The sequence below is a fragment of the Mesoplodon bidens genome, assembly GCF_964165515.1.
Source record: "Mesoplodon bidens genome assembly, chromosome: 16".
Taxonomy (NCBI): domain Eukaryota; kingdom Metazoa; phylum Chordata; class Mammalia; order Artiodactyla; family Ziphiidae; genus Mesoplodon; species Mesoplodon bidens.
Window position 1 is genome coordinate 43,291,107 of NC_138173.1, and position 19,210 is coordinate 43,310,316.

Below are 19,210 nucleotides of genomic sequence, written 5' to 3' on the forward strand. Positions count from 1 at the left end.
ACTATACTATAAAGCTACAGTAATCAAAACAGTATGGTACTGGCACAAAAACTGAAATATAGATCAATGGAACAGGATAGAAAGTCCATAGATAAACCCATACACCTATGGCCAACTAATCTATGACAAAGGAGGCAAGAATACACAAAGGAGAAAAGACAGTTCTTCAATAAGTGGTGCTGGGAAAACTGGACAGCCACATGTAAAAGGATGAAATTAGAACACTCCCTAACACCATACACAAAAATAAACTCAAAATGGATTAAAGACCTAAATGTAAGGCCGATACTATAAAACTCTTAGAGGAAAACATAGAACACTCTCTGACATAAATTGCAGAAATATCTTTTTGGATCCACCTTCTAGAGTAATGAAAATAAAAACCAAAATAAACAAATGGATGTAATAAAACTTAAAAGCATTTGCACAGCAAAGAAAACCATAAATGAGACAAAAAGACAACCAACAGAGTGGGAGAAAATATTTGCAAACCTAAGTGACCAACACGGCATTAACCTCCAAAATATACAAACAGCTCATGCAGCTCAATAACAAAAAACAAACATCCCAGTCAAAAAATGGGGAGGACATCTAAACAGAAATTTCTCCAAAGAAGATATACAGATGGCCAAAAAGGCACATGAAAAGATGCTGAACATCACTAATTATCAGAGAAATGCAAATCAAAACTACAGTGAGGTATCACCTCACACTGGTCAGAATAGCCATCAACAAAACATCTACAAACAGTAAATGCTGGGGAGGGTGTGGAGAAAAGGGAACCCTTCTACACTGTTGGTGGGAATGCAAATTGGTACCGTCACTATGGAGAACAGTATGGAGTTTCCTTAACAAACTAAAAATAGAGCTACCATGCCATCCAGCAATCCCACTCCTGGGCATAAACCCTGAGAAGACCATAATTCAAAAAGATACATGCATCCCAATGTTCACTGCAGCATTATTTACAATATCCAGGACTGGAAGCAACCTAAATGTCCATTGGCTGAAGAAGAGATAAAGAAGATGTGGTACATATATGCAATGGAATATTACTCAGCCATTAAAAAAGAATGAAACAATGCCATTTGCAGCCACATGTATGGACCTAGAGATTGTCATATGACAGTCAGACAGAGAAGGACAAATATCATATGATATCACTTATATGTGGAATCTAAAAAAATGGTACAAATGAACTTATTTAAAAAACAGAAATAGAGTCATAGATGTAGAAACAGTTTTATGGTTATGGGGGAAAGGATAAACTGAGAGATTGGGATTGACATATACACACTACTATTATATATAAAATAGATGACTAATAAGGACCTACTGTATAGCACAGGGAACTCTACTCAATACTCTGTAATGACCTATATGAGAAAAGAATTTGAAAAAGAATACTTGTATATGTATAACTGAATCACTTTGCTGTACACCTGAAACTAACACAACATTGTTAATCAACTATACTCCAATAAAATTTTTTAAAAATTATAATTGACTGGAAGCATGATTAGCTAGGTTGAAGAGGGAAGCAGGAAAGAAATAAAGATAAGTTTAGTTTAACAGATCACAGGGTAAGATTTGAGAGATGGAGGGAGGAAGGCTGGAGAAGTAGGCAGGGCCCTGATTATGAGTAGTCTTTTAAATAACATTATGGAGTTTAGATTTTATCTTGAGGTTGTGAGGGCCACATGAATTTACAGAAGAGTTACTAAGTTGCTATTCATCCTAAGACATTTATACACTATTGTTTCTATTTTGTCTTATATTCACTTTTTCCAGAATTCTAATCAATGCCAGTACCTTGGACACTAAACAAATGCTAATAATAGGTAAAACAACCAATAAAGTACACATTTCAGTGAGGCAAATGTGTCTGCACTATGTGGCTTCCATTGACTGTCTACTAAAGCAAAAATTTTGCTGTGATATTAATGTCAGAGTCAACGCAGACCACTGCTATCTCCTTTGAGGAAATCGCAGGCTCACACAGCAGTGCTGCCACCATCTGAGAAGCTAATGTTCTTGGGGGTGCACCTGTGCTCAGCAATGTTGACACGTGGCACCAAGTCATTAGGCTCCCCAGGACTGGAAAACTGAGCAAACAATGGTTTCCTCCTGTTTAGCCAAAAACACCCACTTGCCTTCACTGAAGACTATCTTCTGGGTACTGAAAGAATAGAAGAAACTTTGGAAACAGCCAGCACCTGAACACTAGCATCTTGTTGACTGTCTCACTGCTTATCAGTGAGATCTGAAGGACATTTGGATCTTGAATAAGAAGGATTCCACATATGCTACACACTGACAACCAACCACACAGGAGTCCTGAATTCTCATGAGCAATGTATTCAATGTATCACAGAGAGACACCAGACCGCACATAAAAATCGACATAAACACTTGAAGAATTCTACAAGGCCGTGGAACTAGTCAGTTCATACAAAATCAGTTTGCATAATATTTACCAAATGAACAGTTCACCTATAACTCTTTCCTTTTTGTATGTTTTGCATCTATTTGATCTAAAAATTAAGTGAAAAGTATAAAAAAATAAAATCAAAATTGAAGAAAAGTCTTTAATCAAACTGCTAAAAAATCCTTTCAAGGTGTTTTTAAGTAACTAAAATATAAAGACCAAAAAGATAAAAAACAACCCTGCCAACCATAGAAGGATAAATTAATAAATACTATAAGAAACACAAAAATAATTTACCTAAAATAAAATTATTTAATCCTTAAAACTAAAAAAAAATATTAATAAAGAAAAACAGGGGCTTCCCTGGTGGCGCAGTGGTTGAGGGTCCGCCTGCTGATGCGGGGGACGCGGGTTCGTGCCCTGGTCTGGGGGGATCCCACATGCCGCAGAGCAGCTGGGCTCGTGAGCCATGGCCGCTTAGCCTGTGCGTCCGGAGCCTGTGCTCCGCAGCGGGAGAGGCCACAACAGTGAGAAGCCCACGTACCGCAAAAAAAAAAAAAAAAAAAAAGAAAAACAGATAATCAAAAGGTTAGGGGAAACTGGCTGTCGGTAAATCATTCTAGAACTACTTCCAATTAGCCATACACAAGCTCTTTAAACTGTCACCAGGATTAGATTAATAAAAATTATATTTAGATGTACGAGCAACTAAATAAAGCATGGCTATCTGCCAATGGACTAGATTTTCTGTCTAGTCATTTATTGAAGTATAAATTACATAGTGTAAAATCCATCCTTTTTAGTACACAGTGCTACAAGTTTTGACAATTACATACAGTCATGTAACCATGACTACAATCAAGATGTAGAATAGTTCCAACAGCTCCAAACTTCCTCATGACACTTTGCAGTCAATGACCCCCTCTAACCCCAGGCCCTGGCAACCACTGACAGGTTCTCTATATAGTTTTGCCTCTCCCAGAATGTCATATAAATGGAATCAATATAGTATGTAGCCTTTGACTCTGGCTTCTTTCATTTAGCATAATGCATGTGAGACTTATCTATGTTCTTCCATGGATCACTAGTCCATTCCTCTTCATTGCTGAGTAGTACTCCACTGTACTGATGAACCACATTTTATTTATCCATTCCCAGTAAGGAAATTTGGGTTGTTTCTAGCTTTTGGTGATTATAATAAAACAACTAGAGACATTCACATACAGGTTTTTATGTGAACATAACTGTCTATTTCTCTTGGGTTAATATATAGGAATAAGACAGATAGGTAGTATGGTATGTGTTTAACTTAGGAAGAACTGCCAAACTGTTTTCCCAAATGTAATTTGCATTAACATTTAAGAGTTCTAGATGCTCTACATCCTGGCTAGCATTTTGTATTGTCAATATTTGTTTGTTGTTTATTTTGTACATCATAATAGGTGAGTAGAAAAAGTTCAGTGTGATGTGTGTATGTGCGAACACTTTTTTTAAATAACAGCTTTGAAATATAGCTTACGTTTCACACAACTCATCCATTTAAAGTATAAGCCAATGATTTTAGTATATTCAGAAACCATCACCACAAATTTAGAACATTTTCATCACCCTCTCCAAAAAACGCATACCCATTAGCAATCACTCTCCATTCATTCCAACTCCTCCACCTCACCTCCCAATTTTGAATGCACTTCTCTTATGACTAAAGATGTTAAGCATCTTTTCATATGTGTATTGGTCATTTTTACATCTTCTTTGGAGAAATATCTATTCAGATCCTTTGACCATTTTTAAATTGGGTAGTCCTTTTATTGTTGAGTTATAAGAGCTCTTTACACAGCCTAGATACACAGTCCTTATCAGATATATGATTGGCAAATATTTTCTCCCATTCTGTGGGTTGTCTTTTCACTTTCTTTAGACCATAAAAGTTTTTTTTTTTTACTTTGAGTATAATTGCTTCACAATGGTGTGTTAGTTTCTGCTTTATAACAAAGTGAATCAGTTATACATATACATCTGTTGCCATATCCCTTCCCTCTTATGTCTCCCTCCTCCCCACCCTCCCTATCCCACCCCTCCAGGCGGTCACAAAGTACCGATATGATCTCCCTGTGCTATGTGGCTGCTTCCCACTAGCTATCCACCTTACGTTTGGTAGTGTATATATGTCCGTGTCTCTCTCTTGCTTTGTCACAGCTTACCCTTCCCCCTCCCCATATCCTCAAGTCCATTCTCTAGTAGGTCTGTGTCTTTATTCCTGTTTTACCCCTAGGTTCTTCATGACATTTTTTTCTTAAATTCCATACATATGTGTTAGCATACGGTATTTGTCTTTCTCCTTCTGACTTACTTCACTCTGTATGACAGACTCTAGGTCTATCCACCTCATTACAAATAGCTCAATTTCGTTTCTTTTTATGGCTGAGTAATATTCCATTGTATATATATGCCACATCTTCTTTATCCATTCATCCGATGATGGACACTTAGGTTGTTTCCATTTCGGGCTATTGTAAATAGAGCTGCAATGAACATTTTGGTACATGACTCTTTGAATTCTGGTTTTCTCAGGGTATATGCCCAGTAGTGGGATTGTTGGGTCATATGGTAGTTCTATTTGTAGTTTTTGAAGGAACCTCCATACTGTTCTCCATAGTGGCTGTACCAATTCACATTCCCACCAGCAGTGCAAGAGTGTTCCCTTTTCTCCACACCCTCTCCAGCATTTATTGTTTGTAGATTTTTTGATGATGGCCATTCTGACTGGTGTGAGATGATATCTCACTGTAGTTTTGATTTGCATTTCTCTAATGATTAATGATGTTGAGCATTCTTTCATGTGTTTGTTGGCAGTCTGTATATCTTCTTTGGAGAAATGTCTATTTAGGTCTTCTGCCCATTTTTGGATTGGGTTGTTTGGTTTTTTGTTATTGAGCTGCTTATAAATTTCGGGGATTAATCCTTTGTCAGTCGCTTCATTTGCAAATATTTTCTCCCATTCTGAGGGTTGTCTTTTGGTCTTGTTTATGGTTTCCTTTGCTGTGCAAAAGCTTTTAAGTTTCATTAGGTCCCATTTGTTTATTTTTGTTTTTATTTCCATTTCTCTAGGAGGTGGGTTCAAAAGGATCACATCTATACTGTAAGGAGAGACTGGAGAATCACCTATGCCTTTGTTTTCTGCTCAACACTTCTGACAAGTTCAGCAGATGTACAGCCATGACTTGTTTCCAAACATCCAGACCCCTTCACTGGCTCACCACAATTACATGACTGTTAAGTTCTAAGTATTCAAAGAAAGACTGCAGGTGTCCCTTTACTTCTCTCTGGTCCCTCTACCAAACCCCTATATCGCTTATGACATTACTTGTTAATATTCCACATTCCAAATGAAAAATGTAGGTACACAAGTTTGCTAAATTTCACTTAACCAAATAAATTTAATAATAGATAAAATACTTAAATTCCTGCAACACAAAACTTGGTTTTCACATTCATTAGAACATTTTAGAATTACTCAAACATGAGAATTGAAAATGTGTGTGCTATTTGGAAGAGAACTACTGAATTTATTCTCCAGGAGAAAAAGCAGACCTGAAGTATCACATTACTGGAACACTTGAAACATGTTGACAAGTTCTTATCTTCTAAACTTCCATGAAAGCTGCTTGTACAAACTATTTAAAGAATATCTGCCCCTATTAGACAAGCCAGATATCTGATGTATTAAGGAAGTCAGAAGCTGAGTCACTTCACTTCTTTCTGTTGCCTCCAGTTGCTAGAATACTGGCAACTTGCATAAATATATTTAAAATGTCCATGTAGATTCCCAACATCAAACTGATAGGATCATATTTTTTAACTCCATACACTGGTACTACTTCTGCATGCTTGATTACTTTCTGTGTATCATACAGGAGAAATGTGCTGAAAAGAACTAATCCACCATAAATTGCCACTGAGTACAGAGTGGCACCAGCCACAGTGGTAGGTGGAAGAAACACAGATCCTAGTGAGGACACAAAGACGACACCCAGGCCTACACCCAGGGGTGCTCCCATGTTCAAAAACTTCTCACTGGGCACACACATGGCCATGGTGGAGAGGCCTCCCACAATGCCAGCCATGTACCATACAGCTCTGACAAGAAGAGGCCCCCCTAATATCATAAGAAGAGCTACCACTGCACCCATCACACTAGAATGTAGTAACCAAGCAAGATGCTTTGGGCCTGGGCTCCTTACCAGCATTCCAGCTTCAATCATGCATGCAAAGGTTGCACCAGTTGTCACCCAACAGCCTCTCATCATGAAGTTCATGAGAGCAGAAGTTCTGCTCACAGCCAGGGCAGACAAAGCTGTTATGCCAATACTTCCAGCTAAATACATATAGGTGGAATGAATTCTATCCTTCACATACTGAGGCCAAATTATAGCTTTTTCAATAGCTCCAATCTCATTAGACATTGGCACTCCCAAGCCATAGTAGCACAAAGCTCCAAGACCAACTGCAGCAATAAACCATCTTGCCATCTGATCAATCTAAAATATTTTTTGCAATGATTGTTCCAAAGCTGTCTCCTTGAGTTCTTGGCTAGTTTTCCCATGCTGAATTCTAATTCTTGTCTTGGTGGCATATTCCCTGCTGGGTGTTAAGAGCCACTGATTCTTTGTGATGGAATTCTTCACAACAGGGGAGGCCTTGGTGAAACCTTGGTGGAAAACCCTGGAAGGTAGTGTCTGGAGACACAAGTCTTGTGGCCAGCATGGTGGTGCACCAGGTTTACCAAGCAGATCTGAAATGCTCAGCCCCTGGTCACCTCAAGCATGCAGTTCCCCTTCTGGGCCGGCGAAACACAGCCATGCACATCTCCCGCATCCTCCACCCACCTCTTACTGACTGCACGTGCCTAAAATAGACTCTAAAACAAACACTGCAACAAAAGACAAAGGAAGGCATTACATAATTATAAAAAGGTCAATCCAAGAAAAGGATATAACATTCATAAATATTTAAGCACCGACATAGAAGCATCTAAGTATATAAAGCAAATATTAACATACACAAAAGGAGAAATAGACAGTAACACAATAATAGTAGAGGAATTTAGTGCCTAACATACGTCAACAGACAGATCATCCAGACAGAAAATCAGTAAGAAAACATTGGCTTTAAATGACACAGCAGACCTGATACACCTAATAGACAGATACAGAACATTCCACCCCAAAATTTCATAATACACATTTTTTTTCAAGTACACATGGAACATTACTCAGGATAGCTCACATGTTAGGCCACAAAACAAGTCTCAATAAATTTAAGAAGACTGAAATCATATCAATCATCTTTTCTGACCACAATGGTATGAAACTAGACATCAAGTACAAGAAGAAAACTGGAAAAGACACAAACATGGAAAGGCCAAATAACATGCTACTAAACCACCAGTGGATCAGTGAAGACATCAAAGAGGAAATAAAAAATACCTTGAAACAAATGAAAATGAAAACACAACTTTCCAAAGTCTATGGGACATAGCAAAAGCAGTTCTAAGAGGGAAGTTCATGGTGATACAGGCCTTCCTCAAGAAATAAGAAAAGTCTCAAATAAGCAATGTATCTTTACAGCTAAAGGAACTAGAAAAAGAAGAAAAATGAAGTCCAAAGTTAGTACAAGGAAGAAAATAATAAATATCAGAGCAGGAATACATGAAGTAGAGACTTTAAAAAAAAGATCAATGAAAAGCTAGTTCTTTGAAAAGATAAACAAAATTGATAAACCTTTACCCAGACTCATCAAGAAATAAGAGAGATCCCAAGTAAATAAAATCAGAAATGAAAGGGAAGTTACAAGAAATATCACAGAAATACAAAGCATCATAAGAGACTAGTACAAACAATTATTTGTCAATAAACTGGACAACCTAGAAGAGATGGATAAATTCCTAAAAATATACAATCTTCTAAGACTCAATCATGAAGAAATAGAAAATCTTAATAGACAAATTGCCAATAATAAAATTGAATTAGTAATAATTTTTAAAAAAACACCTCCCAACAAACAGAAGTCAAAGACCAGAAGCCTTCACAGGGGAATTCTACCAAACATTTTAAAAAGAGTTAACACCTATCCTTCTCAAACTATTCCAAAAAATTGAAGAGGAAGGAACACTTCCAAACTCATCCAACAAGGCCAGCATTACCCTGATACCAAAATCAACGACACTACAAAAAAAAAAAAAAGAAAAGAAAAAGAAAATTACAGGCCAATATACCTGATGAACAAAGATGCAAAAATCCCCAATAAAACACAGAGGGTGAATTCAATAACACATTAAAAGAATCATAGGGGCTTCCCTGGTGGCGCAGTGGTTGGGAGTCTGCCTGCCAATGAAGGGGACGCGGGTTCGCGCCCTGGTCTGGGAAGATCCCACATGCCACGGAGCAACTAGGCCCGTGAGCCACAATTACTGAGCCTGCGCGACTGGAGCCTGTGCTCCGCAACAAGAGAGGCCACGATAGTGAGAGGCCTGCGCACCACGATGAAGAGTGGCCCCCACTCGCCGCAACCAGAGAAAGCCCTCACACAGAAACGAAGACCCAACACAGCCATAAATAAATAAATAAATAAATAAATAAATAAATAAATAAATAAATAAATAAATAAATAAATAAATAAATAAATAAATAAATAAATAAATAAAAGAATCATAAATCAGATCAACTGGGATTTATCCCAGGGATGCAAGGATGGTTCAATATCAACAAATCAATGTGATATACCATATTAACAAATGAATAAAAATCATATGATCATCTCAATAGATGCAGAAAAAGCATTTGACAAAATTCAACATCCATTTATGATGAAAAAAAAACTCTCAAAAAAGTGGGCACAGAGGGAACATACCTTAACATAATAAAGGCCATGTGACAAACCCACAGCTAACATCATACTCAATGGTGAAAATTCTTCCTCTAAAATCAGGAACAAGGCAAGGATACCCACGCTTGCCACTTTTATTCAACATAATATTGGAACTCCTAGCAACAGCAACCAGATAAGAAAAAGAAATAAAAGACATCCAAACTGGAAAAAAAGATGTAAAATGGTCACTATTTGCAGATGACATGATACTATATATAGAATACCCTAAAGACTCTGCCAAAAATTATTAGAACAAATAAATTCATTAAAGTTGCAGGGTACAAAATTAATATACAGAAATATGTTGCATTTCTATACTCTAATAATGAACTACCAGAAAGAAAAAATTAAGAAAACAATCACATTTACAACTGCATCAAAAAGAATAAAATACATAGGAATAAATTTAACTAAGCAGGTGAAAGACCTGTACTCTGAAAACTATAAGATATTGATGAAAGAAATTAAAGATGAACAAATAAATGGAAAGATATACCATGCCTGTGGATGGGAAGAATTAATATTGTTAACATGTACATACTACCCAAAGCATTCTATAGATTCAGAGTAATCCCTAGCAAAACACCCATGGCATTTTCCCCAGAACTAGAATAATCCTATAATTTGTATGAAACCACAAAAGATCCCAAATATCCAAAGCAATCTTAAGAAAGAAGAACAGGGCTTCCCTGGTGGTGCAGTGGTTGAGAATCCGCCTGTCAGTGCAGGGGACACAGGTTCGATCCCTGGTCCGGGAAGATCCCGCATGCCACGGAGCAACTAAGCCTGTGTGCCACAGCTACTGAGCCTGTGCTCTAGAGCCCGCGAGCCACAACTACTGAAGGTCGCGTGCCTAGAGCCCATGCTCCGCAACAAGAGAAGCCACCAGAATGAGAAGCCCGTGAACCACAATGAAGAGTAGCCCCCACTCGCCGCAACCAGAGAAAAACCTGTGCGCAGCAATGAAGACCCAATGCAGCCAGAAAAAATAAATAAAATAAAATAATAAAATAAATTAATTTAAAAAAAAGAACAAAGCAGGAGGTATTATGTTCCCTGATTTCAAACTATACTACAAAGCTACAGTAATCAAAACAGGATGGCATTGTCACAAGAACAAACATATAGATCAATGGAACGGAATAGGGAGCCCAGGAATAAACCCATACTTATGTGGTCAATTAATCCATGACAAAGGAGGCAAGACTATACCATGGGGAAAAGACAGTCTCTTCAATAAATGGTGTTGAGAAAACTGGACAACTATGCAAAAGAATAAAACTAGACCACTTTCTTACACCATATACAAAAATAAACTCAAAATGGATCAAGGACTTAAATGTAAGACCCAAAAGCATAAAACTCCTAAAAGAAAACATAGGCAATATGCTCTCTGAAACTGGTCTTAGCAATATTTTTTTTTTTTTTGGATCTGTCACCTCAGGCAACAGCAGCAAAAGCAAAAGTAAACAAATGGGACTACATCAAACTAAAAAGTTTTGCACAGCAAAAGAAACCATCAACAAAGCAAAAAGGCCACTTACTGAATGAGAGAAGATATCTGCAAATGATACATCTGATAAGGGATTAATATCCAAATTATATGAAGAACTCATACAACTCAACAACAAAAAAAACAATCCAATTTAAAAAATTGGCTAAGGACCTTAACAGACATTTTTCCAGAGAAGACATACAGGCACATACAGATGTCCAACAGGCACATGAAAAGATGCTCAAGATCACTAACTGGATAGGAAATGCAAATCAAAACCACAATGAGATACCACCTCACACCTGTCAGAACGGCTATTATCAAAAAAGACAACAAATAAAGTGTTGGCGAGGATGTGGAGTAAAAGGAACTCTCACGCACTGTAAATTGGTGCAACCACTATGGAAAATAGGATGGAGTTTCCTCAAAGAATTAAAACTAGAACTACCATATGATCCAACAATTCCACCTCTGGGGGCGGGGGAATGGGCAAAATAAGTAAAGGGAATTAAGCGGTACAAACTTCCAATTATAAAATAAATCTCAGGGATGCAAAGTATAGCATAGGGAACATACTTAATAATATTGTAATAACTTTGTATAGTGACAGATGGTAACTAGACTTACTGTGGTTTTCATTTCACAATGTATAAAAATATCAAATCACTGTGTTGTACACCTGAAACTAATATAATAATTAAAAGACAGAAATCTCAATTCCCAAATGCTTGATAGGATAGAACTCAAATGAAATAAATTCACTGCACAGGCATAACTTGTTTTTTTGTGCTTTGCTTTATTGTGCCTCACGGATACTTCGTTTTTTACAAACGGAAGGTTAGTGGCATCCCTGTGGCAGGCGAGTCTATCAGCACCATTTTTCCCACAGTATTTGCTCACTTCATGTTTCTGTGTCACATTTTGGTAATTCTTGCAATATTTCAAACATTTTCATTATTATTACATTTGTTATGGTGATCTGTGATCAGTTATCTTTGATGTTACTACTATGACTTGCTGAAGGCTCAGATGATGGTTAGTGTTTTTTAGCGGTAAAGTATTTTTTAAATTAAGGTATGTACATTGTTTTTTAAGACACAATGCCATGGTACACTTAATAGACTACAGTGTAGTGTAAACATAATTTTTATATGCACTGGGAAACCAAAATAATTGTATGACTTGCTTTATCATGATATTCACTTTGTTGTGGTGGTCTGGAGCCAAACATGCAATATCTCCAAGGCATGCCTGTATACCCACACTTTCTAGAATGCATCTAAACTGTAAAGCATACATATATTTATAGTGCCCCAAATTAAACTTATTTTCTAAATATTCAAAGTAAATTACATGAATCTGCTCATACTGATAATCAAATATCAACAAACTGCTCGACTAAACTGGCCATTTGATATGAATAAGATGATACAGTAACTAACAAATACTTTGTGCAAGTACAATAAAATTTAATAGATACAGTTACATTTCAGAAAGGGAAGCCCAAGGAACCTGATGTTAATCTCACTTAATGCTTTATCTACCTAGCAAGATATAAACTCAAATACACTTTCTTACCATGATATTGTAGTTGACATTAATGGCCTCATCTTCATAAGGGGCATTCACTTGAACAGGTTTAACACCACTCTTTCCTTTTCTTACAACATCATAGATGGGATTTCGAGGTTGCTGGTTTAAGAGAGTTTTTTTCAGTTGCTTTTCCAGAAGTTGTGGAGCATTGTTAACTACTTCAAAAACTCCATAGTCCACATTAAATCTAATTGCCTCTGAAAAGGTCTGCAAAATAAAATAGTGGAAATACGTCTCACAATTTTAAAAACCAGAAACTCACTGTCTCCAAGAAGACCTGATACTTACATGTATGCATATATACTTACACAAAGTTTTGTATTCTTAATCATTACCTCTTTCCTTTTAGAAGCTTAGAAATCTCTTGACTACAGGTAAGGGAACCCACTGAATCCTTCTTTTCCAAATGTACTTATGCCATGAGATAAGTGTCAGGATATATCATGGCAGAAATTCCTTTTGCATAAACCTCTTATCTCCGTGCTTCTTTGGAACTGGAAAGAAATACACACCTGGTCTCTATGAAGCAATGTTATTCTCTTAGAAGGGGGTGGATTCCTAGGGAAGAATGAGTGAAGTAAGAAGAAATAACACTCCTGTTGTCTCTTGTATTCCCAGGAGGCATGAAAGCTAAGTCTCCCTTGCCCAAAAGGAGAAAATTAAGTACAATGTGTTCTTCATTTAAGAATATTTCAACACCGTTCCATTCACTGTGACCAAAAAAAGGAGGGAGAGTGAAAGACAATATTTCTGAGCTTTTCTCAGTAATTACTAAATGCTGCCAACTTTTATTTAAAGTCAGTCAGTTAATATACAACAGTCAGGAGTCTTGAGTTTGAATACCAGCTTGCCAATAAGTAGCTCTGCGACTCTGGGTAAATCACTAACATGTTTGGGGCCTCTATCTCCATAGCAAGTATGTGGTGGATTGGCTGTGTCTTTTCTCATTTTGCCCTCCAAATCCAGAATCAGGTCCCTTTTTCAGAATATTAATTTATTTTAGGATTCCTTCAGAGAACTGCATACTCATGTGGATTAATTTATATATATTTAGCCAGGTAGTAGAAGACATTAAGCCCTTCCCCTTGGATCAGCAAGGGGAAGACATTAAGCCCTTCCCCTTGGATCAGCTAGGGAGAGCAACAATTCTTCCAAGTTTTACTAACAGATTGCTAGATATACTATAGTTAAAATTTAATAAATGGCAGGATGTTAAAAAATTGGAGTTAGAAATATATGTGTATATGTATAAATACTTATTATGTGTTTGTGTGTGTATATGTGGGTATATACATATATATATATATATATATATATATATATATATATATATATATATATATATATATATATATATACACACATATATTTTTTAATAAAGACTCATCCGACAGTAAGATGGCATCTTAGGAAGATCCTGAATATGTCTCCTCCAGTGGACACACTGAGTCCACAGCTACATATGGAACAATCTCCTCATAAAGAAGCCAAAATGCTGGCTGAGTGATGACTACACACTGGGCAAACAAGATGCAAACCACATCACACAGGTAGGAGAAGCTGGGACACAACCTTGCCATAAACCCCACCGCGGTGCAGTGACCCTGCGAGGCAACTCGTAACCCAGAGCTTCTCCATGAGGAGCAAAGGGTTCAAACCCCACATCAGGAATCCCAACTTTAAAGACCTGCGCGTGAGAGACGAGCCTCTGATTTTGAAAATCAACAGGGCTCACATCCCAAGACATGAACTGAGATGTGAGAAAAGGGAAAGTGGTCCTACAGTCAGCACATAAGGTGAAATCATATTTAGTCAAAACTATCCCTTGAAATCCTTGAAAACACTTAGTATCGTGTTGTTCTATCTTTCAAGAAGTTTATCACAGTCAATTTTTCCTCTGACATTGAAATGTGTCACTACTTCTTTATTTAGGGACCAGATAAAGTGGTGGTCTTGTGTTTAAAGCTCATGTTATACAAAACTATGTATGTTTACCACGAGAATCACCCTCAGCATAAGAAGATGGCTACACTAAGAGGCAAGAGGGATAAGAGCCACTGAGGGAGTGGCAGATTCTCATCTTCCATCTCACACGCTCTCTAGGATGTTCACAGACTGGTCTCTGTGTGTTTGTGGACTGGTAAACAGTCACCCTCACTCTTTAAATCATGCTCGCTCACTCTGCAGAGCACGAATAATTCATTTTGAGTAATAATGTGTGTATGAGGCAAGTCCACTTTAACCCACAATAACTACAATAGAAGTACATACAGACTGGAGTGACGGCACAGAAGGATTTGTTAACTATCTTTAGGAAATTAAGGAAGTTGTATAGAGAAACCTGAGTCTGGAAGAATAAACAGGCAGTCTCAACAGCCAGATGAGGGAGAGAAGGGAATTCAGCAAAAGAAATAGCAAGTGTATCGAGATACATGCACCAACAATAGACAAGGAGCACCAGACAACAGGGTGCTTTTGAGGACCTGCAAGCAGTTTGACGTTGCTGAAGCTTAATATTCGAGGGGAGAATAACATGATGGAAGCCTGGAGAGAAAGGCAGAGGACAAGTTCACCAAGGACTTTCTATTTATGCCATAACTCTCAACTTACTCTCTCAAATCAGTGATTCTCAGAGGGTGTCCCTGGACCAGCAGCATCAGCATCACCTAGGAACCTGTTAGAAATGCAGATTCTTGGGCCTCACCCCATCATCAGAAACTCTGAGGGTGGGTCCCAGTAGTCTGTGTTTAACAAGCCCTCAGGTGATTCTGACGCATGCTCAAGTTTGAGAATCATTGCTTTAGAATGATGGGGAGCCACTGCAGAGTTTTTAACTGGGGGGAGACAGAATCCAGGTTAAGCAAACTTCAAAGCCCACATTCTGTTTCCTACTTCATGCTGACTTTCATGCGTGTTCACATACATGGAAGGGCTGGCCGTCTATGGTCTATACCATCTACGGTCTATAGGAGAAAGAACCCTGGGCTTTATTCTCCGAAGTTCTGTTGTCTGCTTAAGAAGAATCTCTCTCGGGCTTCCCTGGTGGCGCAGTGGTTGAGAATCTACCTGCTAATGCAGGGGACACGGGTTTGAGCCCTGGTCTGGGAAGATCCCACATGCCGCAGAGCAGCTAGGCCCGTGAGCCACAGCTGCTGAGCCTGCGCGTCTGGAGCCTGTGCTCCGCAACAAGAGAGGCCGCGATAGTGAGAGGCCCGCGCACCGTGATGAAGGGTGGCCCCCACTTGCCACAACTGGAGAAAGCCCTCGCACAGAAACGAAGACCCAACACAGCCCTAAATAAATTAATTTAAAAAAAAAAGAAGAATCTCTCTCACACGTCATGTCCTCTTGTTATTACCGTTTCTAGGCTTATCTACAAAATTCCTCAAATTAGTTTAGTATGTGACAATAAAAGACATGTAAAGTGGGGGAGATAGAAATGAAGGATGGAGGAAGACCTTCCCTCAGAAAGCTGAGTAGGCTGATTTAGAGAACACTCAGCTTTTCATCATATGATAGGAAAAACCTTCAGTTTGAGCCTCAAACCCAATCCTCTGCAAGCTGTTACAGACTGCCCTTTCCCTTACTTAATTTTCTTATTTCAAGGGTATCATTTTCCAAATGTTCTAAAACGAATTGACCTGAAGGTGGTGAAAGCTAACTTTGTAGTACCAGTCATCCATGTGCGAAAAATATTTTCACAGAAAAAGCAAGTGCATGAAAATATTTTTACCACAATAAATTGCTGGTTCCACATTTCTTTGAAAAGAGGAGGAAAAAAAAACCTGTGAATAATTAGTGATGTGCTTTAACTGCCAGCCCAGCACCACTGAAACTTACCGGGTGCCAAATTATTTAGCTGAACAGTATTTAAATTAAAAACTAATGACTAGGTTAATTTAATACATGTTCATCTCTGCTCCAACTCTGTCTCTACTAATTGAGCTCCAAAGCTATATTTTAAACATGCATCTTAGTCAGTGAATGAGAAACATCTGACAACTTGAATATAACAAGTCAGTTACCAATAACAACTTCTTTTAATCTAAGTTTTATTGTCATTTTAGATGCTTAACCATAAACTATTTACTGGACATATTCACCAGTGGGATGGAAGGAATAATGTGCCACATAAAATGCATAGAAAATATCCTTAGTTCAAAAATGAGTTACATTAGGTAATTTGAGTGCTTTATGTTTGAGCTACAAGGCTTATCAAAACACCCATAGGAACAAATGCTGAACTAAGCAGTACTACCCAGGGCTCCAACAACACCTTTAAAAATCAGTCTCTGAGTATTTAAGTCTTGGCAGGGGAAGCCCCAAGTCCTTCATCCCCACTTCATCCCACCCATTCCCCAAATCCATACTCTCTCTCTTTCTCTCTCGCTCTCCCCTTACCCAACAATCTAACGTATAACTCCTTCATAAAGCTGCAAGAAATTATAATAGTTTACAGATTTTTAAAAAGTGTGGAGAATCATTCCAAAAAGAGAAGTTATGGTAAAATTCCAAAGGCACATAGCTAAGCATGGTCTGGCAAACACATGACATACCTATCCTTGCAAGGAGGGTAGAGAATAGGCCACCCCTTCAGCTTCTGCAAACCATAAATGTCACAAACATTCTAAACCACCCACAGAGGACCAACCTAAATCTGTATGTGGGCTCATCTTCTCAATCCCACAACAGTCACTGAGCATAAAACACACAAAGCAAAACCAAAAGAAAAAAAAAAGTGTTTTCACACTATAGCATAGAAGAAAACTTAATAAGCAAACACTTGTCCATAAAGAGTTGACAGGAGGAAAAAAACCCTCCCAGACACCAAATGAAAACAATATCTGAAAGTGAACCTGGCACCAGAACAAACGGAATGAAGTTATGAAAGCTAGGATTTGGAAAGTGCCATAATCATTTATAATAGCAGCAACTGTCCTGGATTCCCCTCATCAAAACATAACATGGAGGCAGGCTACCAGCCATCAATTTCTGGATCTTACAATGTGTCCCAAGGGTGTAATGGTGTCATGGAAAGAAATGGTGTAGGAGACAGAAAGCCTGATTCCTAGGCCCATCTGTGCCACAATCCAGTTATGGGACCCTGGGCATTGCACTACAGATGTGAAGGAAATCTCAGAAATCTAGATGACTTAAGAGCTCTTTTTGAGAGAGAATGTTATAACATGTGTCTACACTCTCGGGCTTAGGTGTTGGGCCTTTTTTTTTGGAGGGTGCAGGCGGTAGAGAAGTGGAGGCAGATTAGAAGGTTTATTTATTTATTTCAAGGATCTTACATGGAAGACATAAAAATAAAATCGTCCTCAAGAAGTTTAGGGAGATACAGAAGAAAGGGACCTATCCTGGGCCCAGGAAATTTACGGTGTAACTCCTGAGATTAAGAAAGACACTCTTAGGGCTTCCCCGGTGGCGCAGTGGTTGGGAGTCCGCCTGCCGATGCAGGGGACACGGATTCGTACCCCGGTCCGGGAGGATCCCACATGCCACGGAGCGGCTGGGCCTGTGGGCCATGGCCGCTGGGCCTGCGTGTCCGGAGCCTGTGCTCCGCAACGGGGGAGGCCGCGGCAGTGAGAGGCCCGTGTACCGCAAAAAAAAAAAAAAAAAGAAAGACACTCTTAGAGGAGAAGAAATTAATCAAATTTTCTTTGGCTGAAAAAGTCTCATCTCCCACCCAGTACATATATCCCCTATAAAATACTGCCCCAAATGATTACCTATACGTGAATATCTTCAATCACAGGGAGTTTGGTCCTGCACAAGCCAGCCCATTCTATGGTTAGAAAACAATCTTTAAACGTTTCTTCTAGTGAGTGAAAGTCAATTTCCTCATAAATGCTGGCCCTGGTTCTGCCCTCTAGCTTCACAGAATATGTTAACCCTTCTTCCTCAATCAGAGCTTCAACTACTTGGAAAGAGCGCTTCATTACAACACTTCTACCCATTCCCAAGCCAGGTTCAACACCCACTCATCTTTCTTTCAACCCTCACTCATCTGACATGGTTTCCAGAGCATCCATTAACAGAGTCTTATTGAGCCCGGTTTGGCAGAGCAACTCTTAACATACCGCACTAAGAATGCAACACAATATTCCAAATGAGGTCTGACAATTCAATCCAATTCAAAAAACCATTTACTGAGCGCCTGCTATGCTCCAGACTAATATTTTCTTGATCTTAACTACATTTCTATTAATGCACCCTAAAAACACATTAGCTTTGTTTGTTTTAGCCCATTTCAGACTACCATGACAAAAATGAGACCAGATTCTGTTATCCAAACTATTAGTTTATCCCTCTGCTGCCATTTCTACAGTCACTACAGTGCAGTAAGACAAGTTTCTGAGCCATGTGGACCTGAGTGGACCCTGTCACTTACTAGCTGAGTGACCTTAAGCTGGAAAAACACTGGTTCACTTGCAATGTTTCATCCAAGTCTCCGATAAAAAATAATTCTTAAACGTCAAAGCCAATGACACATTTGCATGGGACAGACTATTCTCTAGAATGACAATGATCCATCAATCCAATTAAAGAGTGACCACGCCTCATGTTTCAGGAATGGATGACAAGATGGGCTAGTCAGTGAGGGAAAGGAAAGAGAAGCACTACTTCTGTGCCAGGCACTTAATGTACATTACCTCGTTTCATAACAATCTTGTAAGATAGTTGTATTGTTTTGGTAGAGAAAGGAATCGAAGACTTAGGTAATTAAGGAACGTGTCTAAGATCACGAGTAATGAGTG

General features: G+C 38.5%; 1 protein-coding gene and 1 pseudogene across 2 annotated transcripts in view; both read right to left on the minus strand.

The window, feature by feature from the left end:
- RGS22 (regulator of G protein signaling 22) overlaps positions 1-19,210 on the minus strand; it is a 160,496-nt gene that overhangs the window by 123,674 nt on the left and 17,612 nt on the right. Inside the window, exon 4 of the mRNA XM_081258376.1 lies at positions 12,432-12,653. Coding sequence (XP_081114502.1) covers positions 12,432-12,653 — 222 coding nt within the window. The remainder of the gene's footprint in view (positions 1-12,431; positions 12,654-19,210) is intronic.
- LOC308629966 (growth hormone-inducible transmembrane protein-like) lies at positions 6,181-7,280 on the minus strand (annotated as a pseudogene). The gene has a single exon. The product of its transcript is annotated as a growth hormone-inducible transmembrane protein-like (transcript).